The sequence below is a fragment of the Vipera berus genome (assembly GCF_964194415.1).
Source record: "Vipera berus genome assembly, chromosome: 5".
Classification (NCBI taxonomy): domain Eukaryota; kingdom Metazoa; phylum Chordata; class Lepidosauria; order Squamata; family Viperidae; genus Vipera; species Vipera berus.
The window spans coordinates 69,190,809-69,207,441 of record NC_138207.1 but is presented as its reverse complement, the minus strand read 5'-3'; the positions used below and the strand labels follow the sequence as shown (position 1 = coordinate 69,207,441).

General features: G+C 43.5%; 1 protein-coding gene across 2 annotated transcripts in view; it reads right to left on the bottom strand.

Annotated features, from left to right (window-relative positions):
* Positions 1-9,861: 9,861 nt before the first annotated feature.
* The window catches only part of DPYSL4 (dihydropyrimidinase like 4), a gene marked incomplete at its 5' end in the record, with an annotated part of 35,780 nt that continues 29,008 nt past the window's right edge, over positions 9,862-16,633 (bottom strand). For both annotated transcript variants that reach the window (XM_081328764.1, XM_081328765.1), the window contains 4 exons: positions 9,862-10,090; positions 11,887-12,058; positions 12,773-12,952; positions 14,899-15,069. In XM_081328764.1, coding sequence (XP_081184890.1) covers positions 9,999-10,090; positions 11,887-12,058; positions 12,773-12,952; positions 14,899-15,069 — 615 coding nt within the window. In that variant the 3' untranslated portion in view covers positions 9,862-9,998. The remainder of the gene's footprint in view (positions 10,091-11,886; positions 12,059-12,772; positions 12,953-14,898; positions 15,070-16,633) is intronic.

Here is a 16,633-nt window from a genome sequence, read left to right as displayed (position 1 = left end):
GAGCCTGCAATATTTTAGTCACCGAGGACTTAGCTTCCTCCCTCTGTAAATTTATTAGCTTTCAAAAACGTATTTTGTAAGAGCAGGCTGAGAATGGTTGCTGCTGCTGGAAATGTCTCTTTTGAATCAGACTGTGCAAACTGGAAACACCCATGCACGCATCTTTTGACCTATTTTTAGACTTCAAGTCTAGATGCCATTTCAAATCAGAAAATGAATGTTTTGAGAGAATCCCTGCAAGCAACATTTCTGTCTCATTTAAGTAGCAACTTGCGCTGAGCTGTAGCAATGTTGAGCTAGTGATGAATGTGCAAATAATTGGCAGCATGTCCTTTGCAGCCTTACCAAGTCCCATATTAGATTATTCATCAGTTGATATTGTCTTTATATTACTCATTCATGCTCTACTATTATGCTACGGTACTTGCAAGATTCGATGATACAGGTGGCAAGAAAAACATTTCCCCACTTTTTCAAACACAAAGAATTACTTCATATTATTTGGCACTGAGGCCATTTGTAGGCTAAATATATAGCTACGGCAGGAAATCTAAATCATATGGACTATTAACCTGCCAGGCTCATTGTATAGAGCAGACATGTCAAACACAAGGCCCGGGGGGCCAGATCCGGCCCGCGAAGTGGTTTCATGCGGCCCGTGAAGCCATCCTGGAAACAGTGAGGGAATGGCCCCCACTGCCTTGGTCCTTCTCCAGAGACCCTCTTTCTGCCAGAGACCCTCAGATCTGTCCCACTCCTGCCCAGGCCCCCATAGGCACCCTTGATGCGAACGATGTAGAGCTGGCCACACCCACCCAGTAAGCCATATGCACTCTAGCCACGCCCACCCAGTAGGCCACGCCCACCCTGGCCATACCCACCCGGCCCCCTGAGGGCAACTGCAATGCTGATGCGGCCCTCAATGAAATTGAGTTTGACACCCCTGGTATAAAGAATCAAGTTTGAAATAAGTATCAAAACAGAAATACTTGAAGGGAGAAGTGGAAAGGAAGTAGTCATCTTTGAAAATTAATGTTAGAGGTGTATGATTTCTTTTAATGTAATTTTTTTATCTGATTAATTTTTGGGATCCAGAATAGCAACCTTATAACCTTACTTGTAAGTCAATCTTACAAGTAAAAGTGATTCTCCCTATCAGCTTCCTCAGATGGTAAAGATGACCTAAATTCCATTTTACTATTTGCTAGCTTTTCAGTGTTCTTTTTCTGTATGATGAGAAGGTTGGGTTAATAAACTTCCAATTTACTTAAATTCTACAGTTAATTGGGGCAATTCATTTAAATGTGACTGCTTCAGGCAGTTTTTATAGATACAGAAAATCCATATACATGCTGGAAATAAAGCTCTGTGATATGTGCAGAATATTTAGGGCCAAAGAATATTATCTTCACAAATTAAGCTATTCGTAAGATTTTACAGTTAAGGAGGAAAGACAAAAGGATAAGATAATCCTTTATTGTCATTTTTTTTACTGTGGGCACAACGGCACACATCAAAAATGAAATGTAGTTGCCCGCTCTCTGCATAGAACCAAATCAAGATGGAGACTTTTAAAAAAAATTAGTTTGACCTAGAATCACACAGACATACTACTATTCACAATCTTAGGCAAGGGGTAGGCAACCTTGGCTCTTTTGTGACTCGTGGACTTCAACTCCTAGAATTCCTGAGCCAGCTCTGCTGGCTCAGGAATTCTGGGAGTTGAAGTCCACGAGTCACAAAAGAGCCAAGGTTGCCTACCCCTGACTTAGGCCGTCCCCATGTTTCCCAAAAGTGAACCCAAACTCTAGGTCTCACAATTCCCCAATTCAGAGTTGGAGGATGTATATATAGGAAGGGAGTCTTCATTAGGAGATGAAAAATTGATTCCATCAGCTGCATTAATTTTTGTTAGGGAAAACCTTTCATTGTCTATCTATGGACATCTCAATCATCCAGGTCATGGCTGCCTCAAAGGTGCTTTTTCCAAAAGGATAAATTGAAGAAGCTTCTTGGATGAGAAGCAAAATGTTTTCAAAGCAAAAAACAAACCACCAAAAACACAAGGAAGTCCACCTGGGTTTCGGAAAAGGCACCTGTGGAATAACTTTTTGTTGTATTGATTGCTGTTCTGTTCTGTTCAGGTGCCTGCATACATAACACCCCTCCCCCCCTTACAGAAGAACCACATAACAATGGACAACTTGCAACTAACTATACTATATACACTGTGTGTCAATGATAAAAAAACAATGCAACTGTGTAAGGGTCATTTGCACACATAGTCCGGCAGGTAGGCAGGTGTCCTGTGGGGCCGGGTGGACCGTCTGGGTGTGGCCTGGCCCTGGGCTTGGACGGCTGGTTCCTGGGGCCTCTGTGCTTGGTTGAACAGAACTGGGTTCAGGAGGCCCTCCTCCTCTGGCTACTGCCCTGTGTTGTTTCCGGTTGGGCTGGCCTCTCCTGGGGTGTGGCTCTCCGGTTGGGCGTGTGTGGTGCGCTCAGGGACTCTTCCTCTGAGCTGGTCGATGTGTCGCCTTATGTGTCTGTCCCCCTCCAACCCCACAATGTAGGAGAGGGGTCCAGTTATTTCAACCACTGTTCCTGGAACCCATGGGTGCCCTGCCCCGTAGTTCCTTGCCCAGACCAGGTCCCCCACGTTGAGAACTCTGTGTGCTGGTGATGATGATGATGATGATGAAGAGGGTGATGATGATGCTGATGGTGACCTAACCGTCTCAGCTGCTACCCGGTCTGGGTGTAAACGGTCCAGCTTGGTGATGAGGCGCCGTCCCCATCGCAGCTCTGCTGGGCTCTTCCCAGGAATTTGGCCAGTCTGTGGTGCCAGTCCCCGCTAATGATGCGCTGGAGTGCGTCTTTGGTCGTCCTTACCATCCGTTCAGCTTGCCCGTTGGTCGATGGATGGAAGGGCATGGAGGTAGCGTGCCTAATCCAGTTCGCCTTCAAGAACGCCTGGAAATCAGTAGCGGTAAACTGAGGCCCATTGTCAGACACAATTACGTTGGGGAGGCCGTGTGTGGCAAAGAGAGCTCTGAGCACCTGGATTGTCCTCCCCGAGGTCATGTTGGGCTTGGACTTGATGAAATGGGTTACTGTGGACTTATCCAACAGTAGTGCTTTCAAGGCCTTGAAGCTATGGTCGTGGGCGGCAGTCCAGACCCATGCTGCCTGCTTGTCTAGTAGCCTGTGGAATGGCTCTGCAATGGCTGCCTTGTGTGGAAGGAATGCGTGGTAGAGGTTCAACAGGCCCAGGAATGCCTATAGCTCTGTCTTGTTCTTGGGTGTGGGTGCTAGCTTGATGGCCCTCACCTTGGATTCTGTGGGGTGAATTCCCCTGGCATCTACTCTGAACCCCAGGAATTCTGTGGAGGGCACCCCTATGCTGCATTTCTCCCTTTTGAGTTTAAGTCCAGCTGTGTGTAGCCTGGACAGTACCTCCCTGAGCCTACCTGCTAGTTCTTCTGCTGACGCTCCTGCAATCAGGATGTCATCAAAATAGGGGCAGACTCCTGGGATGCCCTTGAGTGTCTTCTCCATGACTTCCTGAAAAATGCCAGGAGCCACGCTAACTCCAAACTGCAGCCTGTTCACCCGGAACGCCCCCGTGTGTTACTATAGTTTGAATGTCAGCTGTAGCTCGCGTGACCGTGAGTTGCTGGTACGCCTGCGCAAGATTGAGCCTTGCAAAGATGGCGCCGCCTTGGAGGGAAGCGAGAACGTGGCTGACCGTGGGGACTGGGTAAGCGTGCGGGTTTAGGGCGCGGTTCACCAAACACTTGTAGTCGGCGCAGATCCTAATTTCCCCGTTGGATTTGAGGGGGGTGACGATTGGGGTTTCCCACTCCCCCCCATCGACAGGCTCAAAGATTCCCTGGGCCACTAGCTTATCTAATTCGTGCTCTATTTTTTGTTTGAGCGCGAAGGGGACTCACCGCAGCCGGACCCTAATTGGGGGAATGTTTGAGTTAAGCTTGAACGATATGGGGGGCCCTGTGTACCTGCCCAGTGTCCCGTCGAAGACGTCTGCGAACTCCTTGCAGACGGTCTTGACGGGGTTCCCCTGGATCCGGTGGATCCCGGTGACTGCGATTCCCAGGGCCTCGAACCAGTCTAGGCCGACTAGGCTGGCTCTCCGGCCCTCTACTACTACAACCCCCAGGTGCTCTTCGCGACCCTTAAACCCCACCGAGACGGTGGCCTCCCCTCTTACCTTGACCGGTGAGTTCTGGAAATCGGTCAGGGTTAAATTTGTAGGCCGTAATTTAATCCGCTGCTTGCTCCGGCTATTTATGTAGTTAAGGGTCTCGTCCGAAATGATCAAGACCGCTGATCAAGACCGCTGATCAGCTCCATGCTGCAAGGGATGCCTTGCAAGCGGATTGTTAATCTAATTTTAGGCTTGAGTAGCCGGCGGCTACCCGTGTGATTAATGGCCAGCCGGCTCTCAACATAGCCAATTCGCATTTTGGTCGGGGCCCCAGTACCTTCGAATGGCGATTCCTCCGGCTGCAGCTCGTGGATCTCCTCTCGGGGGCGGCGGCTACGGCAGACCGCGGCTATGTGGCCTGTTTTCTTGCAGGCCCGGCACGTGGCTGACCGGAACTTGCAGAGGCTGCGCACGTGGTTCCCACCACACCCTGCGCACTTCTGAGGGTTAGCGGCGTTGCTGGGAGGCCTGGGCTTGTCTGGCCGTCTGGCTCGCTGGTCTGGGTCGACTTCCGCTGGAGGTCGATGCTCTGGTCGTCCTCCTCCAAGGCAAATTGCCGGTGAATGCTGGTCGCCTGGTTGCCGGACCGGGTTTCCTGGCAGGCTTGGACAGCCCCGCAGGCCGCTTCGTGGGCGAGGATGGCTTCCTCGGCTTCCTGGAGCGAAACCTCCTCTCTCTCGAACAGGCGTTCTTGCAGCCGCCTGTCACGTAGGCCGCAGATCAGCCGGTCCCGTAGCCGCTCCTCCAAGTTCGAGAACCTGCAGGCGACGGCGGCTTCTCGTAGGGCGGTGAGGAAATCGGCACCGGTCTCGTCGGGGCGCTGGTCCCTTTTTTCAAATTGTGACCGTGTGGCCACCTTGGAGTGCCGGGGCTTGAAATGGGCGTTGAGTCTGGCCACGAGGTCCTGTTATGCGACGGTGTTGATGGCCTCCTGGGGGAACAGGTTCGCGGCGATCTCCAACAGCGCTGGCCCCCCGAGGCAAAGCAGTGCTGCCGCCTTCGCACCGTCCTCTGAAATCTGGTTGAACCGCATGTACAGTTCAACGTGAGCCAGGTAACGGGCCCAGGTCTCGGGGTGGCGGGTGTCGAACTCACGGGGTTGTCCGGCTCTTGCCATGGCGGTGTGGTTGCGGTCTCAGGTTCGGATGCGGTGACTGGCATGGTCCGGTTGGCTGGTCGGCTGGTGGTCGTGGGGGAGAAGGAAGGAAAATGCCTTTCCCTTCAGCTCGTGGAGCGTTTCCCCAGTGACTTCAGCTCTTGGTCAGCAGCAATCCCACCTTCATCGCCACTATTGTGTAGTGGGTCCGACGCAAGGAAGAGACGCCAGGCGGTGTGTGAGTTCAGCTCTTTATTGGAGGGGGGTAGCGAACTGGGGAATGAGGGTTACCTGGCCTCCTTAAATACCTAGCCAGGTAAGCGGACAGCCAATGGGGTTGGCCCTAGGTTTCCTGCCGAAACTGGGTTTCCCGCCAAAACTGTTCAGGCCAACGCCCCCTGGTGGCTGTTGCTATGCAGGTGCCTGCATACATAACACTTGTGCTGAAGTCAAATTTGACTCACGCAATTGCCTATAGTCCCTGCAATTTTCTTGGCAAGACTTTCAGAAGTGGTTTGCCATTGCATCCTTTCTAGGGCTGAGAAAGCAACCGGCCTAGGTCACCCAGCTGACTTTGTGCTTCAGGAAAGATTAGAAAGCAAGTTTGCTCTCTTGGCACAATTATATTGTATTTGCATAAATATTTAGGTCATTCCCCAGCAATGGGATTTAGTTCCTCAGAAGTTATGCGCCATGCTTTTTTTTTACATTTTAAAAATCAGTACAGCACAGCCCTTCTTTTACTTAATTAATGCTAGCAGCATTTTTAATTTCATTAAAATTTCATTTTAACTATTTATAGTTCATTTGAACTATATGAGCCTTGGTGGAGCAGTGGGCTAATGCCTCCTTAAGTAACACCAGCTGCCTGCAATTAGTGCAGGTTCGCATCCCACCAGGCTCAAGGTTGACTCAGCCTTCCATCCTTCCGAGGTAGGTAAAATGAGGACCCAGATTGTTGGGGGCAATAAGCTGACTTTGTAAGAATGCCGCTTGGGGGGGGCAAAAGCCCTAATAAGCAGGCATATACATAGAATGAAGGCTACTGCTAAGCTTGTAAGCCGCCCTGAGTCTTCGGAGAAGGGCGGGATATAAATGGAATTAAAAAATCAAAAAACAAAACAAAACTCTTTCTGGTATTTGCATTCTTGCCAGCCACACCGGGTACGTTTTAGTAAAAGAATGGGACACAATTCAATTACAGTACATACATATTTAATGTACCCGGTTTAAGTCAATAAAAGGCTTAACATCTAAATTCTGCTATTTTGGTGAAATATGGCATCTCACCATTAGACGGAAGAAAATCCGAGAAAATGACCTATAACTCCCATTGAGAAAAGGAGAGAGGAATGGGACTTGGGCTTCCAAACTTGTTTTATCTCCCTTTATAAAGAGCACCCCATTTAACATGAAGAAAATCCCTCCCCAAAACCAGTGAGGAGAGGAAGGTCGCAAGTCACTTTTTTCAATGCTGTTGTAACTTCGGTCACTAAATGAACTGTTGTGGTTTCTCTGAATGGGCCCAAATTCTGCTATGCTGTTATGGAAAATTAGGCAAACTTTTTAACTGCCCACTGTTAATCCACAACCAATCACAATATATTTACTATCTCTTATTGTTGTTTTAATGGTTTTATTTGCTGGTCTGCGACTGTAATAAAATGGACAATACTTTTTACACCACCACTCCATGCTGTAAGTTATGTTCATATTATCAACACTACTCCTGCCACTGCAGGCTTCCCTGTGAATGGGGGGGGGGGGTCGGGAATAACGGCATCCAAATAGAAGAAATGAATGGGCAAAGTCTTGCCTCTTTTTAATAAGTGTTGCAAGCACTGCACATGAGAGAAAAGGATTGGGGCTCATGGACATTTCTGCTTCATTGTCTACATGTTGTCCTTGGGGTAGCACAGGCAGCCATGGGAGAATGGACACGTCTCACAGGTAAAGGTGGCTTAGCTCACTGCTTCTGGTGTTAAATAAATACATTTCAGAGAATATAGTATTGCCGAAGTTTTTGTAAACAGTAACCATTCAAATTGGTATCATGCATACGTTAAAACAGAGATCATGAACCGACTTTGAATTTTTGCTAATTTTCAAGAATTTTATTGAATGTAAATAACGAAGGCAAAATGAGTCACAGCCATCATTTTATGGGATAATATGGAATATATAAGATCATATTTGCTGTACAGTGTTTTAAATATAATAAACCTGTCTTTAAGTCTTATAAAAAGTTAACTGTATGCAGCTGACCTCCATAAACATGTTTTTTTTTATTTATAAGGTCTACACTTGATACTTGGAAAAAAGTATATAAATAATTTGCTTTAAAAATTCAAGACTAACCAAAGACTAAAAACACACTGGCACGTCCACAATTGTGTTAAAAAATTCTGCTATCTTTAAAGACGAGATGCATTTATATACCAGCTCTAAAGAGACACTAATACACCTACTTCCATCAATATTCAGAGCACATTTGTATTTAATATATCCATGCTGCCACAATACTGAGTGACAATGTTTCCTAACAATATGTTCAAGAATCTCCTACTGATTTATAGATATACTAAATCATAAGCCCTTTCTGGCTTGATAAATGCTTACTGGTAAATTGCAACAAACAACTTCAGGGCAATAATTTTGAAACACTCTATTTGGTGAAGTAGCTCTTCATCATCTGGCAGGATCAAAAAAATATTGGGAATGACTTTTGAGACGTTACATGTAACCATGATTAGTTCCAGCCATAGTTCATTGCCTTAACCTTGATGAAGATTCCAAAGATACAACAAAACTATAGCTGTCCTAAGCACATTCAAGGCAAAAGCAGAAATATAACTGAATGAAATCTACCTCTCATATTATAAGCAAGACTGGTAGAAGAGAAAGAATGTTTTATTCACGGTTTGTTTGGGATTAAATTATTACCTGTTTATGGTAAATTTACACTAAGCTTGTAAACCTATTTCCAATTATGCTCTCCTCATTTTGACATCAATCATTAGCCATGATCTAGTTCAGAAGTATACCTTGTTAGTGTTGTGATTCAGGGTCAGCCTGTGGGTTCGGCAGTTGGGTCGGGCGATTCAGAGGAGGAGGGGGGTGTTGGAGAGCTTGCTGAGGATAGTATTGAGGCTCCGCTGAGCCCTCAGTCAGGCCCCTCTCATCTGGTTATGACGCAGACCCAGCTGTGTGAGCCTGACAGCGTGGATGAAGATGACCCACAGCTCACCCTGTTCAAGGACGCCCAACGCAGGAGGCAGTCAAGCAGGAGTAAACAGAGGAAGGCAATGGGGCACCTCGGAAGGAGGCAAAGAGAATCCACGCCCTGAACTGTTTAAAAGGGGAATGTGTGGGAGGGCTGGTTTGCTGAAGGCAACCGTTTGAATAGCTCCTGTTTCATGGTTCATGTTTTGTTTTGCTCTGTTTGCTTTTGTGTCCATAAATTTGGCAGGCTTAGTTCCAGCCTCTGGCCTTCTTGTAAAGGGGTTGTCCCTGCCTTTTCTGCAGGGCTGGTAGTAGGCTGGTACAGAACAGTTAGGCTCCACACCCACGTACAATGTCAATGACAATATGTGCAGCAAGACATCACAACACAAGGTCTGCACTTTTGCAATTGCACTGCAACATTGAATGCACGTTTCATCTCTTGTTTTTCCCCCCTAGCAAATGTGTATGGCTTCCATTGATACAAAAATTCCATAAAAGTTTTTAGGGCGGCTATCAGAGAATTTCTGTTACCAAGCAAGCATAATGTCTACGATTATAATCAACTAAATGAAAGTGTAAATGAAATGAAATCAGTTGTAGTTTTTGCCACGGCTTCACAATTTGGTGGGGCTGTGGCACCTGACATGGCATTCTGAAAAAAACAAACAAACCTATTCCACGTCTTTAGATATTCAAATGTAATACTTCACCATGGTAAAAGAAAACAATTTAAGGCTTACCATTATGCACACAGAGGAACAAGATAGGTAAGCATTTGGTCTTGTGTGTGTAGGTTGCTTTCGGTAAAAAAAGGGCGGGGGAATAGAAATAAGTTGTATTAAAACAGTACCGCAGTCATTCCCAGAAAAAAGGCATAAATTATTGGTAGAAAATCAAAAACACGTATTCAGGTATTTCTTGGATATTACCGAATCTCCAGCTAGCATTTCACAAAGTTTTTCATTAGAAATCTGTACAATTGCAGGCATGTTTATGAAGATTTAGGGGGAAACAGGGAATGCATTTACTATATGTAATTAAATCTATACATTGGGAAAGGGTATATTTATTGTTTTGACTTAGAAAAGAAAAAAATGGGAAATTTTATCCTGAGTTAGAAGGCAAATCATTTTCATATTTCTTTGTTATAGACTCCCATTCAAGCCCTTTAATTTGGCAGTGTAAAATAAACTATTTTCCAAATACTTCCAGTAAAAAGAGGTACTTGGGGAGTGTAGACAAGGCAGATTCTTTTCATAATTAGAAGTAACTTAAAAAGAATGTTAAATGCACCTGCATAATTCATGTATCCTAGTGGAAATCAAGGCCATAGAGAAGTTGTTTTAAGATCCATTGATACCAGTGGGAAATTTAGGCCATGGGTTTTTAATAGTGGCTGGGCATGGCCAGTTATAATTAAGGTTATATGCAGGTATTTTCAGCCAGAAATTATTATGACAGAGATGTAATATTGGAGCGTCCACCTGGGGGTGCGATAATTTTCTGCGCAGTACGCCTTGCAATATGGTCATCTGCTTGAGATCCTAGAAGAGATATAAAATAGACTTGCTACATATAAGTAAATGAAAACATGTATTTGATCATACAGTATATATAGCTGTATAGTTGCAATTGCATGGGTGATAATTAAGTCAATTGGGTCTGCAATTTTATATACTCTCTCTCTCTCTCTGTGTGTGTATAAAACCCTATCTACTATATGATGTATAATTTTCCCCAAAGTAAGCCCTATTTAGCCAGATGTAAATTTTTTCCTGATTAGACTTCATAGAATTATTCTACCAAACATATTTATGCTGACAAAGGAAACTGAATAAATTAAGGCTGAAATTTGCCAAAATCATGTGAAAAGATATTTTGGAAACTAGGTCTTCATATTCACATGTAAAAGAATGCTAAAAAAAAGCCTTCAACTTCATCATTTAATCAAATATGAGGAACTAAAAGGGAGGAAATTTGTACTAATTTCAATAGAACAGATTTATGATTGTGCTCAACTTTCATAATTGAAATTAATAAAAATGAAAATGAAAATGAAAAATGCTTAGTTAGCCGGAATAGACCTAAGGGATTCTCAAATGCTTAGCAGCTAAGCATTTAAGTATTGTTATCAAAAAATGAAACTACTGGCATATTACATGTGACTTGATAGTGAAGTAACTATAGCCTACTGAATGAATATTATTATCTTTATCATCACTACATTATGTGCCATCAAGTTGTCTTTGATTTTTAATGGCCACACAGATTCTCTCCACAACGATCTGTCCCTAACCAAATCCTTCAAATCTTCTAAATGGATATCCATAGCTACGTTACTTAGTCTCTCTTCCTTGCTGCAGATCCATTTTCTTCTTCTCTTTCTTTCCACCTTTCCCAGAATTAGAGTCTTCTACCAGAGAGTTACTGCATGTCTTTGCATAATATGTCCAAAGTAGGATAATACGATCCTAGTCATTTGTGCTTCAAATAGGAACTCTGGGATGATTTGTTCAATGAAACATTTGCTTTCTTGGCTGTCCATGGTATTCTCATGAGTCTTCTCCAGTACCATTGTTCAAAAGCATCAATACTCTATCTAGGCTCTTTAAAGTCCAACTTTCATTTCTATAACATTGATAATATTATGGCTTGCACTATTTGTAGATATAGACTCATCATGGCATTTGAATAACTCACCAAGACTTTCATGGCTGCTCTACTAGGTGTTAGTCTGTAGTATTTTTCTCAACTGCTTGTTCCTTTGCAATAATGTTGGTGGTTGTTACTAGAAGGCAGAAGCTATCTTTTTTTTCTTTTAATGACCCTATAATCCATTGCATCAGAGTGGAGTTGGGGCAACTGAATGAAGCCGAGTATTTACTGGCCGGATGCCCTTCCTGATGTCTCTGTGGAGCTCACAGCAGATATTTTTCCATTGTGCCCAGTTAAAAATATGTGCCGCTATGTAGGATCGAACTCACAGCCTCCTTATTAGGAGGCAAAAGCTCCACCTCTATGCCACCATGCTGCTCAAAAAGTAGAAGCTTTCTACCGCTTTGATATTTTTATTTCAATTTTTTTGTACCTGTTGTGATTAATTTGGTCCTCTTTATATTTAATTTCACTCCTCCAATTTTAAAACCATGCTCGTCTTCTTCCAATCCAGCTTCCCTTCATATATATTCAGCACATATAAAGTGCTGAAAAGTTCCTAAGAGCTGTATAATAATTAAGTCAGGCACTGCTTACCAATTGATGATCTAAAAGATAATAGTAAGCTTTCATTTTGATAATTCTGTTATCACCTCATTTTTTTTTCCATTACAACTTGACTTACCAGACAGACTGAAGCCTGACTGATGAAGGTTGCGGATTGGTGGAACTTGTATTTTGCCTGAGCATGTAGCTATCCTTGAGGTAGGAGCTGGAGCAACAGCTTTAGCCGTTACTATGACATCATGAACAGGTCCATCGTAAAGTCCACGAGGCACCCCATGGATTTCAGCCAGCTATAAACATACAATAAAAGGGAGAATTATTATAGAACAGGGTTTTGCCAGAATTCCATGGATAACTTTATGAGTAAGCAATTTAGGATTAAAAATCAAGCTTAATTTTCCTGGCTACAATATAGAAGTGATCTGCCACTGCCTTCTGGGATGCTGTGCAATGCATAAACACACTCACATACTATTAATCAAGTATACTGTACAAATGCACAGGTCATATTCTGAAGATTCAGATTTCTACTTAATACAAACTTAAAAACTGAATATATAATTGTGAGGATGTATGAGCTCGACTAGTAATGGCAAACATGGAAAGAGAACCCTACATTCAAATATTTGCTTAACTGTGAAGCTCAATGACCTTTAACAAGCTGTCAGCTTGGTTCTCTTAGCTTGCATTATATACTAAATGATAATGTACCTGCTTCATTTTGACTTAATGCGTTGCAAAGTGCTGGCAAATTACAGAATGTCTTAAGTTCATACTGTATGAATCTGGCCACAATTTCTTTGCCTAAGCTACTTCACAATGTAAGCATGACTTCTTTTTCAGAAAATAGAAAATTTAGGCGTCTGTGAAGGAAAGCCAATTATTCTTAAAAACATAACTGAACACCATGTTTTTGATTTTCCCTGTTTCTTCTCAGCCATTGTCCTGCACTTTTGATGTTGCAAGAATGAGTAGGTTTCACGTACAGAAAAAAAAAATCTCACCCTATTCCTGGCTTTTATTCTTTTGTAAACAAAGTCAGGAAATGTCTTTCGAGGAATGAAACGGCCAACACCCGGGGTGACAAAGAGGTTTCCATCTTCCAATACAACCTTCCCTTGACTTATAACCACTGTAGGGACACCATGACACTCGGTTCCTTCAAATATGTTGTATTCCACATTCTGGCAAAACAAATATTACAGACTCAGCTTAATATTCAAGCAAAATCACAGGACTCAATGAACCAATGTCCATAATAATAATAAACCTTTATTGTCAAAGTACAACATGTGTACATTGAGATTAGCTGAGCCTCCCCCCGTGCTCTCTCCCCCCAACACACAGTGATAACAAACCCTCCATCCCACCACACTATGTGAACCAACTACACCACACACCGGCCTCCCAAGTCAATTCTGCATAAGATTATGTCCCATTTAAAAACCTAACAGCCCACGGATAAAAGCTATTTTTCAGCCATGCACATTGTTCAAACAAAAGTAGGAAAACTATTCACTCAGGGATGGAAAGGTACATATAACCTTGTAATATGATCTTCGCCAAGTAATATTATGAATATGTGTCATTTTAAGCTGTATGTAGAGCATACACAAGGGACGCAGTGGCTCAGTGGGTTAGGACGCTGAGCTTGTCGATCAGAAGGTCAGCAGTTTGGCGGGTCGAATCCCGAGTGCCGCGTAGCAGAGTGAGCGCCTGTTACTCATCCCAGCTTCTGCCAACCTAGCAGTTCAAAAGCATGTAAAAATGCAAGTAGAAAAATAGGGACCACTACGGTGGGGAGGTAACAGCATTCCGTGCGCCTTTGGCGTCTAGTCATGCCGGCCACATGACCACAGAGACGTCCTCGGACAAATGCTGGCTCTTCGGCTTTGAAACAGAGATGAGCACCGGCCCCTAGAGTTGGAAACGACTAGCACGCATGTGCGGGGGAACCTTTACCTTTACCTTTAGAGCATACACATTAGCCAGTCTTTTATGTTAGGCTTATGCATGATGCTGGACCAATATGAGACAATTAGTCTGTACATATACTGTACGATGCAGCAAAATTCATGTATCATTCCTACAATTCAAGGATGATGCATATTATTGATTGCTCAGCCTATGCATTTCCCAACCAAGTATTTGTTTGTAAAAGCTTTTATATAGCTTTCAAAAACATGAGAAACTTGATAGAACAATGACTGAAAGCCCCAATTCCAGATACAGAATTTATAACCACAGATAAACATAAAGATCTCAACATCAAGTATATCTCCCTTGACAAGGCAGGTGAATTAATATATATTATAATCCAGATGAAGATACTTTTACGCCATCAAATTTATGAGAAATCATTCAATGCCACATTCCTCCCCCAAATAATGGCAATGTGACTCATGAACAGGCCACAGCTTGGTTTATTTATCTTTACTTTCTAACCTATTAGAACTGAACATATTAATAGTCTCACAGAAATAGAATTTTTAATAAACGCTGAACCAGGTCTCCCAGTAGCCTAAAGTTGCCCTCCCAGAACGCCCTGCTGCAGCTTTGTACTTCTTTTGGCCAAACCCTAGTCAGATGCTCCTTTGAGAAGCCTGATGCTCAGTGGATGAGCAGTGGGGAAGTGTTGTCACTGCAAATAAGGACCAAGTTCTGACACGCAAAGATTAAATCCTTGCACTACAAAGGAAGTCCCGAGAACGTCCAGTTAATTGAGACAGGACTGAGCTAGATGGATCATTGTGCTATATCTGAATTGTGTACCTTCTGATATTCAACTGTGAGATTGAAACTGTAATTTCTACCATTTCTACCCAACCTTTCCCAAACTGAAATACTCAAGTAACAAAATATTAACAAGCGGGCACACAGCTATGAATGATTAAAAAAAAACCCCTCTCTCATGAACAGGTATAATGCAATTAAAGATGCTCATTTCAACTGTAGATTAAGATTGTAATTCATACCCTGTAATTTGTACATAGTATCAACACTGTCAAAACTAACTGATGCAGAAAATGTTAGGAAAACTAGCAAGCTCAGACTACAATAATGACTAATATAAAGTATGGAACGTCTAATTCAATGAAAAATAAAACTTGTAATTATTGTTTGCTTTTACCGAGTTGTGAGTTTTTGCAGAAATGATCTTTGTAGCTTTAGGATTCCAAATAACCAGATCAGCGTCTGACCCCACAGCAATCCGCCCCTTCCTGGGATACAAGTTGAAAATCTTGGCTGAATTAGTACTGGTCACTGCTACAAATTCATTTTCATCCATCTTCCCTGCTGCCTAGAAATGAGTGTGTGTGTGTGTGTGTGTGTGTGTGTGTGTGTGTGTGTGTGTGTGTGTAGGGAGGGAGGGGAAGATAGGAGAAGGAGGGAGGGAGGGAGAGGTTGGAGAAAAAAATATGAGGTGGGAAAAATAATAATTTGAAATTACTGTAAAAATAATATATATTTCTTACAAATTCATGAAATAAAATTCACACATTCCATGATTTCCCTTTCAAATTTCCCCGAAATAAATGGCATCTTTTTTTTAAAAAAAATGACTACATGTTCTTGGAGTTAAATAAGTTGTTTCAGAATGCCACATAAGTAACAAAGGAGAGCTGCTAGTAATACACTTAATGGGAAACTTTTCAGAAACATCTAAGATAAACGGCCAGGATGAAAGACTAGTTCTATCTAGAGCAGGGGTGTCAAACTGCCAGGCCGGATACGTCATCCAGAAGCCACGCCCACCCCATTGCCGGTAATGGCAAAACAGTCCAGATACATGTCACGTGACATCGCAACTTTGACATGTCTGATCTAGAGCCTCTACTGTAGATCTCGGTTATCCAATCTTTTGGTTTGCCTAAGCTGCACCAAGTAAAGAGAAACTGTCTTGAGCCACATATAAAAGTTATAATGTATATGAATCGCATAATTATGTTAAAACCTTACAATCTTGGGGTGGCTGCATGCAGCCCTCAGTCGATGGGTTGGAACACACCTGCTCTAGATACAGCCTCTAAATCAGGTATGTCAAACTCATGACATCGTGTGACGTATCGTGACTTTTACCCATTGCCGGCAATGGGGTGGGTGCAGTTTCAGTATGATACATCCGGCCCGCGGGCTGGCAGTTTGACATGCCTGCTCTAGATACACTGATCTACCAAGCTGCTAATTCCAAGTCATGGGAGGTTTGACTTGAGCCAAGTGAATCCTTCTAATGAGCTAAGAGAGAAGGTTGGGATATGGGGAATTGGAAGATGGCCTTATTTTCTGGCCTCTTTGAAGGACATGGGAAGTTGGAGCTTGTCAACAAACTTCCTTCCACCATCAATTCAAAATGTACACATTTTGACTGATGCTTTTATTAAAGCAAACAAACAAAAACAAAAGGTATAAAGGAGTCCCTGTGGATTTTAAAGGAGTCCCCAGCGCTGTCCAAAAACATTTGTGGGTTCATGTGGCCAGCAGGAAGTCACCAAGCGCTGTTACCTTCCCACTGAATTGGCGCATGTTTTCAAAGTGCTAGGCTGGCAGGAGCTGGGCACGGAGCTGAGGTCTCAAGGCTGGGCTTCTGGTTTTCCAGCCAACAAGCCCAGCACCTTGACCACTGAGCCGCCGTGCAGCCCTTGATGCCTTTGTTGGGAATCAGCATACCGTATATACTTGAGTATAAGCCGACTCGAGTATAAGCCGAGACCCCTAATTTTACCCCCCAAAACTGGAAAAAGTTATTGACTCAAGTATAAGCCGAGGCTGGGAAATGCAGCAGCTGGAGGCTGGATCCCCCGAAAGACGTCTCTGGTGAGATGAGAGAACGGGGTGGCAAGCCGCCGAGAGAATGGGGCGGTGGA